At 39.5% G+C, this 16,839-nt stretch overlaps 1 protein-coding gene across 2 annotated transcripts in view; it reads right to left on the reverse strand.

The window, feature by feature from the left end:
• UMODL1 (uromodulin like 1) overlaps positions 1-16,839 on the reverse strand; it is a 90,004-nt gene that overhangs the window by 63,352 nt on the left and 9,813 nt on the right. For both annotated transcript variants that reach the window (XM_077293824.1, XM_077293823.1), the window contains exons 2-4: positions 7,440-7,682; positions 6,952-7,107; positions 6,510-6,631 (exon numbers count right to left, since the gene is read on the reverse strand). In XM_077293824.1, coding sequence (XP_077149939.1) covers positions 6,510-6,631; positions 6,952-7,107; positions 7,440-7,682 — 521 coding nt within the window. The remainder of the gene's footprint in view (positions 1-6,509; positions 6,632-6,951; positions 7,108-7,439; positions 7,683-16,839) is intronic.

The following is a 16,839-nucleotide window of genomic DNA, read 5'->3' on the forward strand; positions in this document are numbered from 1 at the left end:
CTTGTACATAGGGGCAGTATTATAGTAGTTATATTCTTGTACATAGTACAGTATTATAGCAGTTATATTCTTCTACATAGGGGGCAGTATTATAGTAGTTATATTCTTGTACATAGGAGCAGTATTATAGTAGTTATATTATTGTACATAGGAGCAGAATTATAGTAGTTATATTCTTGTACATAGGGAGCAGTATTATAGTAGTTATATTCTGTATATAAGAGCAGTATTATAGTAGTTATATTCTTGTACATAGGACGCAGTATTATAGTAGTTATATTCTTGTACAGAGGGGCAGTATTATAGTAGTTATATTCTTGTACATAGGAGCAGTATTATAGTAGTTATATTCTTGTACATAGGGACAGTATTATAGTAGTTATATTCTTGTACATGGGGACAGTATTATAGTAGTTATATTCTTGTACATAGGGGCAGTATTATAGTAGTTATATTCTTGTACATAGGAGCAGTATTATAGTAGTTATATATTCTTGTACATGGGGAGCAGTATTATAGTAGTTATATTCTTGTACATAGGGGCAGTATTATAGTAGTTATATTCTTGTACATAGGGGGCAGTATTATAGTAGTTATATTCTTGTACATAGGGGGCAGTATTATAGTAGTTATATTCTTGTACATAGGAGCAGTATTATAGTAGTTATATTCGGTATATAAGAGCAGTATTATAGTAGTTATATTCTTGTACATAGGAGCAGTATTATAGTAGTCATATTCTTGTACATAGGGGCAGAATTATAGTAGCTATATTCTTCTACATAGGAGCAGTATTATAGTAGTTATATTCTTGCACATAGGAGCAGTATTATAGTAGTTATATTCTTGTACATAGGAGCAGTATTATAGTAGTTATATTCTTGTACGTAGAGGGCAGTATTATAGTAGTTATATTGTTGTACATAGGGGCAGTATTATAGTAGTTATATTCTTGTACATAGGAGCAGTATTATAGTAGTTATATTCTTGTACATAGGAGCAGTATTATAGTAGTTATATTCTTGTACATAGGGGCAGTATTATAGTAGTTATATTCTTGTACATAGGGGCAGTATTATAGTAGTTATATTCTTGTACATAGGAGCAGTATTATAGTAGTTATATTCTTGTACATAGGGGCAGTATTATAGTAGTTATATTCTGTATATAAGAGCAGTATTATAGTAGTTATATTCTTGTACATAGGGGGCAGTATTATAGTAGTTATATTCTTGTACATAGGGGCAGTATTATAGTAGTTATATTCTTGTACATAGGGGCAGTATTATAGTAGATATATTCTGTATATAAGAGCAGTATTATAGTAGTTATATTCTTGTACATAGGGGGCAGTATTATAGTAGTTATATTCTTGCACATAGGGGGCAGTATTATAGTAGATATATTCTGTATATAAGAGCAGTATTATAGTAGTTATATTCTTGTACATAGGGGCAGTATTATAGTAGTTATATTCTTGTACATAGGGGCAGTATTATAGTAGTTATATTCTGTATATAAGAGCAGTATTATAGTAGTTATATTCTTGTACATAGGAGCAGTATTATAGTAGTTATATTCTGTATATAAGAGCAGTATTATAGTAGTTACATTCTTGTACATAGGAGCAGTATTATAGTAGTTATATTCTTGTACATAGGGGCAGTATTATAGTAGTTATATTCTTCTACATAGGAGCAGTATTATATAGTTATATTCTTGCACATAGGAGCAGTATTATAGTAGTTATATTCTTGTACATAGGAGCAGTATTATAGTAGTTATATTCTTGTACATAGGAGCAGTATTATAGTAGTTATATTCTTGTACATACGGGCAGTATTATAGTAGTTATATTCTTGCACATAGGGGGCAGTATTATAGTAGATATATTCTGTATATAAGAGCAGTATTATAGTAGTTATATTCTTGTACATAGGGGGCAGTATTATAGTAGTTATATTCTTGCACATAGGGGGCAGTATTATAGTAGATATATTCTGTATATAAGAGCAGTATTATAGTAGTTATATTCTTGTACATAGGGGCAGTATTATAGTAGTTATATTCTTGTACATAGGGGCAGTATTATAGTAGTTATATTCTGTATATAAGAGCAGTATTATAGTAGTTATATTCTTGTACATAGGAGCAGTATTATAGTAGTTATATTCTGTATATAAGAGCAGTATTATAGTAGTTACATTCTTGTACATAGGAGCAGTATTATAGTAGTTATATTCTTGTACATAGGGGCAGTATTATAGTAGTTATATTCTTCTACATAGGAGCAGTATTATAGTAGTTATATTCTTGCACATAGGAGCAGTATTATAGTAGTTATATTCTTGTACATAGGGGGCAGTATTATAGTAGTTATATTCTGTATATAAGAGCAGTATTATAGTAGTTATATTCTTGTACATAGGGGGCAGTATTTTAGTAGTTATATTCTGTATATAAGAGCAGTATTATAGTAGTTATATTCTTGTACATAGGAGCAGTATTATAGTAGTTATATTCTTGTACATAGGGGCAGTATTATAGTAGTTATATTCTTGTACATAGGAGCAGTATTATAGTAGTTATATTCTTGCACATAGGAGCAGTATTATAGTAGTTATATTCTTGTACATAGGGGGCAGTATTATAGTAGTTATATTCTGTATATAAGAGCAGTATTATAGTAGTTATATTCTTGTACATAGGGGCAGTATTATAGTAGTTATATTCTTGTACATAGGGGCAGTATTATAGTAGTTATATTCTTGTACATAGGGGCAGTATTATAGTAGTTATATTCTTCTACATAGGAGCAGTATTATAGTAGTTATATTCTTGTACATAGGGGGCAGTATTATAGTAGTTATATTCTTGTACATAGGGGGCAGTATTATAGTAGTTATATTCTTGTACATAGGAGCAGTATTATAGTAGTTATATTCGGTATATAAGAGCAGTATTATAGTAGTTATATTCTTGTACATAGGAGCAGTATTATAGTAGTTATATTCTTGTACATAGGGGCAGTATTATAGTAGTTATATTCTTGTACATAGGGGCAGTATTATAGTAGTTATATTCTTGTACATAGGGGCAGTATTATAGTAGTCATATTCTTGTACATAGGGGCAATATTATAGTAGTTATATTGTTTACATAGGAGCAGTAGTATAGTAGTTGTATTCTTGTACATAGGAGCAGTATTATAGTAGTTATATTCTTGTACATAGGGGCAGTATTATAGTAGTTATATTCTTGTACATAGGGGCAGTATTATAGTAGTTATATTCTTGTACATAGGAGCTGTATTATAGTAGTTATATTCTTGTACATAGGGGCAATATTATAGTAGTTATATTGTTTGCATAGGAGCAGTAGTATAGTAGTTGTATTCTTGTACATAGGAGCAGTATTATAGTAGTTATATTCTTGTACATAGGGAGCAGTATTATAGTAGTTATATTCTTGTACGTAGGGGCAGTATTATAGTAGTTATATTCTTGTACATAGGAGCAGTATTATAGTAGTTATATTCTTGTACATAGGGGGCAGTATTATAGTAGTTATATTCTTGTACATAGGGGGCAGTATTATAGTAGTTATATTCTTGTACATAGGAGCAGTATTATAGCAGTTATATTCTTGTACATAGGAGCAGTATTATAGTAGTTATATTCTTGTACATAGGGGGCAATATTATAGTAGTTATATTCTTGTACATAGGGGCAGTATTATAGTAGTTATATTCTTGTACTTAGGAGCAGTATTATAGTAGTTATATTCTTGTACATAGGAGCAGTATTGTAGTAGTTATATTCTTGTACATAGGAGCAGTATTATAGTAGTTATATTCTTGTACATAGGAGCAGTATTTTAGTAGTTATATTCTTGTACATAGGGGCAGTATTATAGTAGTAATATTCTTGTACATAGGGGCAGTATTATAGTAGTTATATTCTTGTACATAGGAGCAGTATTATAGTAGTTATATTCTTGTACATAGGGGCAGTATTATAGTAGTTATATTCTTGTGCATAGGAGCAGTATTATACTAGTTATATTCTTGTACATAGGGGCAGTATTATAGTAGTTATATTCTTGTACATAGGGGCAGTATTATAGTAGTTATATTCTTGTACATAGGAGCAGTATTATAGTAGTTATATTCTTGTACATAGGAGCAGTATTATAGTAGTTATATTCTGTACATAGGACAGTATTATAATAGTTATATTCTTGTACATAGGGGCAGTATTATAGTAGTTATATTCTTGTACATAGGGGCAGTATTATAGTAGTAATATTCTTGTACATAGGGGCAGTATTATAGTAGTTATATACTTGTACATAGGAGCAGTATTATAGTAGTTATATTCTTGTACATAGGGGCAGTATTATAGTAGTTATATTCTTGTGCATAGGAGCAGTATTATACTAGTTATATTCTTGTACATAGGAGCAGTATTTTAGTAGTTATATTCTTGTACATAGGGGCAGTATTATAGTAGTAATATTCTTGTACATAGAGGCAGTATTAGGCCGGAGACACACTGGTGCGAGAGACGGCCGAGTCTCGCTGGTTAAAAGCAAGCTGTGGCACCTGCACTCCGGAGCTGAGCGTGCGGCTGCATGTATTGCTATGGAGCCGCACGCTCCGCTCCGGAGTGCAGGTGCCACAGCTTGCTTTTAACCAGCGAGACTCGGCCGTCTCTCGCACCAGTGTGTCTCCGGCCTTATAGTAGTTATATTCTTGTACATAGGAGCAGTATTATAGTAGTTATATTCTTGTACATAGGGGCAGTATTATAGTAGTTATATTCTTGTGCATAGGAGCAGTATTATACTAGTTATATTCTTGTACATAGGGGCAGTATTATAGTAGTTATATTCTTGTACATAGGGGCAGTATTATAGTAGTTATATTCTTGTACATAGGAGCAGTATTATAGTAGTTATATTCTTGTACATAGGAGCAGTATTATAGTAGTTATATTCTTGTACATAGGAGCAGTATTATAGTAGTTATATTCTGTACATAGGACAGTATTATAGTAGTTATATTCTTGTACATATGGGGCAGTATTATAGTAGTTATATTCTTGTACATAGGGGCAGTATTATAGTAGTTATATTCTTATACATAGGGGCAGTATTATAGTAGTTATATTCTTGTACATAGGAGCAGTATTATAGCAGTTATATTCTTGTACATAGGAGCAGTATTATAGTAGTTATATTCTTGTACATAGGGGGCAGTATTATAGTAGTTATATTCTTGTACATAGGGGCAGTATTATAGTAGTTATATTCTTGTACTTAGGAGCAGTATTATAGTAGTTATATTCTTGTACATAGGAGCAGTATTGTAGTAGTTATATTCTTGTACATAGGAGCAGTATTATAGTAGTTATATTCTTGTACATAGGAGCAGTATTTTAGTAGTTATATTCTTGTACATAGGGGCAGTATTATAGTAGTAATATTCTTGTACATAGGGGCAGTATTATAGTAGTTATATTCTTGTACATAGGAGCAGTATTATAGTAGTTATATTCTTGTACATAGGGGCAGTATTATAGTAGTTATATTCTTGTACATAGGAGCATTATTATAGTAGTTATATTCTTGTACATAGGAGCAGTATTATAGTAGTTATATTCTGTACATAGGACAGTATTATAATAGTTATATTCTTGTACATAGGGGCAGTATTATAGTAGTTATATTCTTGTACATAGGGGCAGTATTATAGTAGTAATATTCTTGTACATAGGGGCAGTATTATAGTAGTTATATACTTGTACATAGGAGCAGTATTATAGTAGTTATATTCTTGTACATAGGGGCAGTATTATAGTAGTTATATTCTTGTGCATAGGAGCAGTATTATAGTAGTTATATTCTTGTACATAGGGGCAGTATTATAGTAGTAATATTCTTGTACATAGAGGCAGTATTATAGTAGTTATATTCTTGTACATAGGAGCAGTATTATAGTAGTTATATTCTTGTACATAGGGGCAGTATTATAGTAGTTATATTCTTGTGCATAGGAGCAGTATTATAGTAGTTATATTCTTATACATAGGGGCAGTATTATAGTAGTTATATTCTTGTACATAGGAGCAGTATTATAGTAGTTATATTCTGTACATAGGAGCAGTATTATAGTAGTTATATTCTTGTACATAGGAGCAGTATTATAGTAGTTATATTCTTGTACATAGGAGCAGTATTATAGTAGTTATATTCTGTACATAGGACAGTATTATAGTAGTTATATTCTTGTACATATGGGGCAGTATTATAGTAGTTATATTCTTGTACATAGGACCAGTATTATAGTAGTTATATTCTTATACATAGGGGCAGTATTATAGTAGTTATATTCTTGTACATAGGGGCAGTATTATAGTAGTTATATTCTTGTACATAGGGGCAGTATTATAGTAGCTATATTCTTGTACATAGGGGCAGTATTATAGTAGTTATATTCTTGTACAAACCATTGAGTGTAACAATCTGGTGTGATTAACGAGACCTTCATCCAACTGGATCAGCTTATCGTAGCCCATTTTTACGATGATTGTACCATTGTACCAATATTTGATTGTCTTCCTGTCTAGAGCTAGAGTAGAAAAAAAAGAGGTTAGAAATATATAAATGATTGCACTTAGATTACTTTAAGTTTTTACAGGAACATAAAACTGTTTCTCTATCCGTATCACAGACCACCAATATCAGATTGGTAGGCATCCAACTTTCCCCTTTTTTCCTACCACTGGACAACGTAACTGCCTTGCTGTTGACCAGGTATAGCGCCACATTGTTGTAGTGGCTGTGTCTGGTGCTGCAGTTCAGTCCCATCTACTTGAGCTGCAATGTTGGGGCAGGAGGTTATTGCTTTGTCATAGTCGTGAAATTTGGTATTATAGAAGCAGCACTGACCTGGAGGAGCAGGAGAGACACAGAAAGATCCATTGGAAGATAAACAGCATTTCTGCAGTCCTGGACAGTCATAGTCGAATGTACACTTGGAGCTGTTCTTTTTTTCTTCTCTTTCAGGGCAGATCCCTGGTCGTGCAGTACGGGGATCCTTCAGAGCTGTACTTGGAACAAAATATTGTAAAATATTCAAATATTAAAACCTTTGTTTTTGAGCTAATTACAAATAAACCCCAGCGATCAGCTGTAATCTGTGCAGGAACAGGAAGCTTTCAGTTTCCATGCAGCACTCCCGGAGGAGAAATTAGGAATTACAATATTACTATTGCAATCAATCGAATGGGTCCTGAAACCCAGAAGAGGAAGATAACTGAGATACTTCCCCACAGTCAGTAATACAGATATGGTCTTGGCTGATAACAGGGAGCTATAAATTGCATTCAACTGAGTAGATGGAGGAAAAAAATAATATAATAAAAAGTATTACTTACACAGGGCACAGTAGTGTCCTACCGGCTGGTACCCCTCACAGCAGCACCTCACCGTAGAGGTCTCTGCTACATAGACCGTCCGGTACTCGCTTTTATACGTCATTCTGGTACACAGCTTCCACGGGATCCAGGACATGCACCAGGTCGGCTCTTCTCGCGGTTTCTGAAACTCCACCATTTTGGAGACGTTTACCGTCACTGTTTGGTTGCAGACGTGATAACTCCAGGGAGAAATAATGTCGCCTGAAAGGTAAGAAAAAAAGATCAAATGTAAAATTTCCTACAGGAGAGACAACTTTTTCTTGCAATCTGGACCACAAAAGGGGTGAACTTCATGCTCATTTGTATATTACAGTGGGTGTGTCTGCAATTTTGGGGTGGCTTAAAATTCCCTGTGATAGACAATGGTAAGTATACAGTGTCTGTGTATGAGTAATGACACTATTTCTGGTTATTATTTGTATGTTTCCCCTTTTCAGGCTTTATTGCTAATCTTCAGTTGTCTCTGAGCTGCTGGGTGGAGACCAGCTGCCCTGATGTCTCCCATACATAGCACACACAAAGATGAGGCATTCATTCTCCCCTGTCTCTATGTAGCATCTTGTTATGACCTGGTGGTTAAGAGGCCACACTGATATGACCTGGTGGCTAAAACGCAACATGGGACGAGCTCTGAGGAGGTGGTATCTCTACTGACCGCAGTTCCTAATCCTAAGAACAACACTCGTAATAGCCGTGGGATGTTCCTGACTCTCCCTAGACACCTCGTCACAGCCTAAGAGCTAACTACCCCTAAAGTAGGAAATAGAAAGCTATCTTGCCTCAGAGAAAACCCCCAAAGGAAGGACAGCCCCCCACAAATATTGACTGTGAGTGGAGAGGGAAATGACGTACACAGAAATGAAATCAGATTTCAGCAAAGCAGGCCAATACTAAACTTGATAGACAGAGAGAAAAGGATACTGTGCGGTCAGTATTAAAAACTACAAAATCCACGCAGGGTTTACAAAAATGAACTCCACACCGACTCACGGTGTGGAGGGGCAAATCTGCTTCCCCAGAGCTTCCAGCTAGCCTGAATATGACATAGTGACAAGCTGGACAAAAAGAGACATATTTGCAGAGCAATAGAGTCCAAACAAATGGACAAACAAAAACTAGCAAAAACTTATCTTTTGCTGACAAGGACAGGCCATATGAGAAATCCAAGGAGAGAACCAAATCCAACCAAGAACATTGACAGCTGGCATGAACTAAAGCCCAGAGCAGGTTTAAATAACAAACCAGGCAAGGCGATCAGTGGAGGCAGCTGCTACAGCTACCTAAAGGAGCAGCAGTTCCACTCGAAACCACCAGAGGGAGCCCAAGGGCAGAACTCACAAAAATACCATTAGCAACCACAGGAGGGAGCTCCAGAACGGAATTCACAACAGTACCCCCCTTGAGGAGTGGTCACCGAACCCTCAGCAGAGCTCCCAGGCCGATCAGGACGAGCCAAATGGAAAGCACGAACCAAATCGGCAGCATGAACATCAGAGGCAACAACCCAAGAATTATCCTCCTGGCCATAACCCTTCCACTTGACCAGATATTGGAGCTTCCGCCTCGAAAAACGAGAATCCAAAATCTTCTCCACCACATATTCCAATTCCCCCTCAACCAACACTGGAGCAGGAGGATCAACAGAGGGAACCATAGGTACCACATATCTCCACAACAAGGATCTATGGAACACATTATGAATGGAAAAAGAAGCTGGAAGGGCCAAACGAAAAGACACCGGATTGATAATTTCAGAAATCTTATAAGGCCCAATAAAGCGAGGCTTGAACTTAGGGGAAGAAACCTTCATAGGAACATGACGAGAAGACAACCAGACCGAATCCCCAACACGAGGCCGGGGACCAACGCACCGACGACGGTTAGCAAAACGTTGAGCCTTTTCCTGAGACAACGTCAAATTGTCCACCACATGAGTCCAAATTTGCTGCAACCTGTCCACCACAGAATCCACACCACGACAGTCAGAAGGCTCAAGCTGCCCCGAAGAAAAACGAGGATGAAAACCAAAGTTACAAAAAAAAGGTGAAACCAAGGTAGCCGAACTAGCCCGATTATTAAGGGCAAACTCGGCCAACGGCAAAAAGGTCACCCAATCATCCTGATCAGCAGACACGAAGCATCTCAAATAGGTTTCCAAGGTCTGATTGGTTCGCTCCATTTGGCCATTTGTCTGAGGATGGAATGCTGAAGAAAAAGACAAATCAATGCCCATTCTAGCACAAAAGGACTGCCAAAACCTAGAAACGAACTGGGAACCTCTGTCAGACACAATATTCTCCGGAATACCATGTAAACGAACCACATGCTGAAAAAATAATGGAACCAAATCAGAGGAGGAAGGCAACTTAGGCAACGGTACCAAATGGACCATCTTAGAAAAACGGTCACAAACCACCCAGATGACAGACATCTTCTGAGAAACAGGAAGATCAGAAATAAAATCCATGGAAATATGCGTCCAGGGCCTCTCAGGAATAGGCAAAGGCAAAAGCAACCCACTGGCACGGGAACAGCAAGGCTTAGCCCAAGCACAGGTCCCACAGGATTGCACAAACGAACACACATCCCGCGACAAGGAAGGCCACCAAAAGGACCTAGCCACCAAATCTCTGGTACCGAAAATCCCAGGGTGACCAGCCAACACCGAACAATGAACCTCAGAAATTACCCTGCTAGTCCATCTATCAGGAACAAACAGTCTCCCCACTGGACAGCGGTCAGGTTTATCAGCCTGAAACTCCTGAAGTACCCGCCGCAAATCAGGGGAGATGGCAGAAAGAATCACCCCCTCCTTGAGGATCCCAGCCGGCTCAAGAATTCCCGGAGAGTCAGGCAAAAAACTCCTAGAAAGGGCATCAGCCTTGACATTCTTAGATCCTGGAATATACGAGACCACAAAATCAAAACGGGAGAAAAACAGAGACCACCGAGCTTGTCTAGGATTCAACCGCTTAGCAGACTCGAGGTAAATCAGATTCTTATGATCAGTCAAGACCACCACGCGATGCTTGGCTCCCTCAAGCCAATGTCGCCACTCCTCAAATGCCCACTTCATAGCCAACAACTCCCGATTGCCGACATCATAATTACGCTCAGCAGGCGAAAACTTTCTGGAGAAGAAAGCACATGGTTTCATCAAAGAGCCATCAGAATCCCTCTGAGACAAAATGGCCCCTGCCCCAATCTCAGAAGCATCAACCTCAACCTGAAAAGGGAGCGAAACATCTGGCTGACGCAACACAGGGGCAGAAGTAAAACGACGTTTAAGCTCCTGAAAGGCCTCCCTCTGAGCAAAGTTCTGAGTCATTTTTTTTTCCTTTGTAGCTTGTTTTGTCTTTTTTTTCCCCTTAATCTCTGGGTGGTTCAGGATTTTGGTGCTGATATGGAGGTTCAGGGTCTGTCCTTGCGTGTGGATCAACTCGCTGCAAGGGTACAGAGTATCCAAGATTATGTTGTTCAGACTCCGGTATTAGAGCCTAGAATTCCTATTCCTGATTTGTTTTCTGGGGATAGATCTAAATTTTTGAACTTCAAAAATAATTGCAGACTGTTTTTTGCTCTGAGACCCCGTTCCTCTGGTGACCCCATTCAGCAGGTGAAGATTGTTATTTCTTTGCTGCGTGGCGACCCGCAGGACTGGGCATTCTCCCTTGAGCCAAGAAATCCTGCATTGCTCAATTTTGACGCATTTTTTCAAGCGCTCGGATTGCTGTATGACGAGCCTAATTCTGTGCATCAGGCAGAAAAGACTTTGCTGGCTCTGTGTCAGGGTCAGGAAGCAGCAGAAGTATACTGCCAGAAATTTAGAAAGTGGTCTGTGCTCACAAAATGGAATGAGTATGCCCTGGCAGCGATTTTCAGAAAGGGTCTTTCTGAAGCCCTTAAAGATGTTATGGTGGGGTTTCCCATGCCTGCTGGTCTGAATGAGTCAATGTCTTTGGCCATTCAGATCGATCGGCGTCTGCGCGAGCGCAAGGTGGTGCACCATATGGCAGTGTCCTCTGAGCAGAGTTCTGAGCCTATGCAATGTGATAGGATTTTGACTAGAGCAGAAAGGCAGAAATTCAGACATCAGAATGGCCAGCTGTACTGTTATGACCTGGTGGTTAAGAGGCCACACTGATATGACCTGGTGGCTAAAACGCAACATGGGACGAGCTCTGAGGAGGTGGTATCTCTAAGGATACTGTGCGGTCAGTATTAAAAACTACAAAATCCACGCAGAGTTTACAAAAATGAACTCCACACCGACTCACGTGTGGAGGGGCAAATCTGCTTCCCCAGAGCTTCCAGCTAGCCTGAGTATGACATAGTGACAAGCTGGACAAAAAGAGACATATTTGCAGAGCAATAGAGTCCAAACAAATGGACAAACAAAAACTAGCAAAAACTTATCTTTTGCTGACAAGGACAGGCCATATGAGAAATCCAAGGAGAGAACCAAATCCAACCAAGAACATTGACAGCTGGCATGAACTAAAGCCCAGAGCAGGTTTAAATAACAAACCAGGCAAGGCGATCAGTGGAGGCAGCTGCTACAGCTACCTAAAGGAGCAGCAGTTCCACTCGAAACCACCAGAGGGAGCCCAAGGGCAGAACTCACAAAAATACCATTAGCAACCACAGGAGGGAGCTCCAGAACAGAATTCACAACAGCATCTTCAGAAGTAGCAGCGGCATGGAGGACATTATACAGCAGGACTGAGCAGTGTAGCTGTGAATCCAGCACTGGAGTGAGATAAAGCACAAAAAAGAGCACCATGAGCTGTCTGTGTGTCACCCCCTTTCCCTGTCCATATACTGTAATCTGACCCATCAGTGAGCTGGCAATTGTTTTTAGTAAGATTATTTTACCTATTTTTCAGAGAGAGTGAGGAGTTCAGGAATCAGAGAGAGAAGTGTTGTCGCAAAAGCAGAGAAAGAAGTATATTCCCCTAATAAGATGTGCCATCTACATTGGCATCACTGCTAAGCCAAGTGATTGGCTGCAGTGGTCATGTGCGCTGTAGTAGTGATATCACCACTGTAACCTGTCAAGAAGAAATTGCAGCAGTAACAAAGAGGCATCATTGGACCTGGGGAAGGTGAATATTTTTATGTTTATTATTTTCTATGTCTGCAAGTCTATTCGGAAATATAAATCCAAAGGGAACCTGTTAGGTCTTTTTTTGCCCCAATATCTTCCATCAGTATCTCATAGTTCTGCTCCTGTGGCCTCCAAAAGTGACACTAGTAATTCTCTTTTTTGCCCTATACTAGGAGAGTATATATTATTAACCCAAATTCTACCACTGACCACCATGTATTAACCCTTTTTCCTAACCTAGATTACTAGATCACCAGGTATTAACCTTATGTTATACTCTAGACTACCAGGGAATATATTATTAACCCCTAATCTACTCACCAAGAAGAGGACATTACATTACAATCAATTAATAATTCATCATCAGCCTTATTAGACCACCAGGTATTATCTTCTTTCTACCCAAGTCTATCAATGTAAAGTAGATATAAAAAGTTTACACACTCCTGTCAAAATGCCTGCTTTATCCACCTTTAAAGTCACCCATTATCTGCACAAATCCAGTGTGGGGGGATATTATGGAGAGGGGCTGTGTGTGGGGAGTATTATGGAGAGGGGATGTGTGTGGGAAGTATTTTGGTTAGAGGCTGTAAGCGGGGAGCATTATGGAAAGGGGCTCTGTGTGGGGAGCATTATGGAGAGAGGCTGTGTGGGGAGTATTATGGAGAGGAACTGCGTGTGGGGAGTATTATGGAGAGGAACTGCGTGTGGGGAGTATTATGGTGAGGGGCTGTGTGTGGGGAGTATTATGGAGAGGGGCTGTATGTGGGGAGTATTATGGAGAAGAGAGGGGCTGTGTGTGGGGAGTATTATAGAGAGGGGCTGTGTGTGGGGAGTATTATGGAGAGGGGCTGTGTGTGGGGAGTATTATGGAGAGGGGCTGTATGTGGGGAGTATTATGGAGAGGAGAGGGGCTGTGTGTGGGGAGTACTATAGAGAGGGTCTGTGTGTGGGGAGTATTATGGAGAGGGGCTGTGTGTGGGGAGTATTATGGAGAGGGGCTGTGTGGGGAGTATTATGGAGAGGGACTGCGTGTGGGGAGTATTATGGTGAGGGGCTGTGTGTGGGGAGTATTATGGAGAGGGGCTGTATGTGGGGAGTATTATGGAGAGGAGAGGGGCTGTGTGTGGGGAGTATTATAGAGAGGGGCTGTGTGTGGGGAGTATTATGGAGAGGGGCTGTGTGTGGGGAGTATTATGGAGAGGGGCTGTGTGGGGAGTATTATGGAGAGGGGCTGTGTGTGAAGAACATTATGTAGGGGGCTGTGTGGGGGGAGCATTATGGAGAAGGGCTGTGTGTGGGGAGTATTATGCAGAGGGGCTGTGTGTTAGGAGCATTATGGAGAGGGGCTGTGTTTGGGGAGTATAATGGAGAGAGGCTGTGTGTGGGGAGTATTATGGAGGGGGCTGTGTGTGGAGAGCATTATGTAGGGGGCTGTGTGTGGGGAGCATTATGGAGAGGGTCTGTGTGTGGGGAGCATTATGGAGAGGGGCTGTGTGTGGGGAGCATTAAGTAGGGTGGCTGTGTGTGGGGAGCATTATGGAGAGGGGCTCTGTGTGGAGAGCATTATGTAGGTGGGCTGTGTGTGGGGAGTTTTATGGAAAGGGGCTGTGTGTGGGGAGTACTATGGAGAGGGGCTGTGTTTGGGGAGTATAATGGGGAGAGGCTGTGTGTGTGGAGTATTATGGAGAGGGGCTGTGTGTGGAGAGCATTATGGAGAGGGGCTGTGTGTGGGGAGTATTATGGAGAGGGGCTGTGTGTGGGGACTATTATGGGGAGGGGCTGTGTGTGGGAACTATTATGGAGAGGGGCTGTGTGTGTGGAGTATTATGGAGAGGGGCTGTGAGTGGGGACTATTATGGAGAGGGGCTGTGTGTGTGGAGTATTATGGAGAGGGTCTGTGTGTGGGGAGCATTATGGAGAGGGGCTGTGTGTGGGGAGTATTATGGAAAGGGGCCGTTTGTGGAGATATTATAGAGAAGGGCTGTATATGGGGAGTATTATGGAAAGGGGCTGGGTGTAGAAATATTATAGAAAGGGGCTTTGTATGAGAAGTATTATGGAGAAGGGCTGTGTGTGGGGAGTATTATGGAGAGGGGCTGTGTGTGGGGAGCATTATGGAGAGGGGCTGTGTGTGAGGAGCATTATGTAGGGGGGCTGTGTGTAGGGAGCATTATGGAGAGGGGCTGTGTATGGGGAGTATTATGGAAAGGGGCTGGGTGTGGAAATATTATAGAAAGGGGCTGTGTATGGGAAGCTTTTTGGAGAGGGGCTGTGTGTGGGAAGTATTATGGAGAGGGGCTGTGTGTGGGAAGTATTATGGAGAGGGGCTGTGTGTGGGGACTATTATGTAGAGGGGCTGTGTGTGGGGACTATTATGGAGAGGGGCTGTGTGTGGAAAGTATTATGGAGAGGGGCTGTGTGTGGGAAGTATTATGGAGAGGGGCTGTGTGTGGGAAGTATTATGGAGAGGGGCTGTGTGGGGAGTGCCTATGCTGCCTGCAGTAACTCGCTGTCTCTGCGTAATGTCTTCACATGAGATTCCAAGGGCTGAATAGGTCGCACCTCCACTTGTCATCTACAGCTAAACATATTTTTGAGGCGTTAGGACGCATCTCCATCAAGAATTTCAAATGGAATGTTTTTACTTATTCTATTGTTTTTTTGTGACACATTTTACTTTACAATAATTGTAAATTTAAGATGATATATTTTGAGTATATTAAAAAAACTTAACAAAAATAAATTTACAAAGAAACATTTGCAGTGTTCAAACTTTGAATGTCTCTGCCCTTAAAGATACTCATACCAGACAAAAAATAGTTCAGAATTAACATTTACCCTATATCTACTTTATGTTGACAATTTTTTTATCCATTTATTTTTTTGAGACATTTAACAGCTTGCAAGTTTAGCAGTAATGTTTCACACTTCAAAAAAACTTTCAGAAACTTATTTTTTTAGGGAGTGACTTATATTTTAGAAACCTCTGATAAATCGCCCCATTTCAATAAGTGCACCCCTGATAGTATTCACAATAGTAATTATGAAATCTAATGATCCTTAGGTGCTTCAGAGGAATGAAAGCATTGTGGGTGTGTAACATAAACTTTTTTTTTTATTTTGAGGAAAATCAACATTTTTTATTTTTAATTTATTGAGTATTGTAACACAATTAATGCATGTGACCCGCCAAAGGGTGTGCTGCAGCCCACTGAACTTTCTGCGACACGCCACTCCCTCCTTCCTCCCTAACCTGTCACTGCATTCATGTATTTATGGTGGTTCTGGTGCTGCATTCATTTACTGACGGTGGTTATGACACTACATTCATGTGCTGACGGTGTTTCTGGCACTGCATTCAGGTACTTATGGTGGTTCTGTTGCTGGATTCATCTTTTGACATTGGTTCTGGCGCTGCATTCATGTACTAACGGTGGTTCTGGCACTGTATTCATATACTGACAGTAGTCCTGGTGCTGTATTCCTGTATTGACAGTGGTTCTGATGCTGCATTAAGTTACTGATAGTGGTACTAGTGCTGCATTCCCATACTGATGGTGGTTCTGGCACCGCACTCATGTACTGGCAGTGATTCTGATCTTCTACACATGTAGCATTCCATAACGTGCATCATGGCTATATTAAAACTTCATCTCAAATCTAGGTTTTGAGTATTTTTATGGTAAGTTTCTGCTCCAAAAACTCAGTTTAAGTTAGCGTGTGTTCACACTGATTTTTTAGGAGTAGGGACTCTACCAAATCCGTCTATATAATTAAAACTTGGTTCTGGTGATGGATTATATGTACTGATGGTGGTTCTGGTGATGTATTGATAAGAGTAAACCTTTACATTTTTTTTGCGGCCCTTGCGATTGGTTCAGTATGGCAATGTGGCCCTTGTACCACAATATGTTGTGCACCCCTGCCCTAGGTATTTATCTAGGAGTATGGTGAGTACTTTGACCCCATAAATATTTCATACAATTCTTTAAAAATATGTTTAGTTTTTTTTTTTTTTTTTTTCCCTAAACTGTAATAAGAGAAAAAATGTACTGCAATTTATTACAGAATTTCTCCCAAGTACAGAAATACCAATATTTGGTGGTGCAGTACTGTTTAGGCTCAAAAGGGAAGAGGCACCTTTTGACTTTTAGATCACTGATTTTTTTGGAATAACATTTCCAGAGCCCCTGAGGTATAATTAGAGAGCAAGAATGGCGAAACCATATTTATGAAGTTATATTTTGA

The sequence above is a fragment of the Ranitomeya variabilis genome, chromosome 3 (assembly GCF_051348905.1).
Source record: "Ranitomeya variabilis isolate aRanVar5 chromosome 3, aRanVar5.hap1, whole genome shotgun sequence".
Taxonomy (NCBI): domain Eukaryota; kingdom Metazoa; phylum Chordata; class Amphibia; order Anura; family Dendrobatidae; genus Ranitomeya; species Ranitomeya variabilis.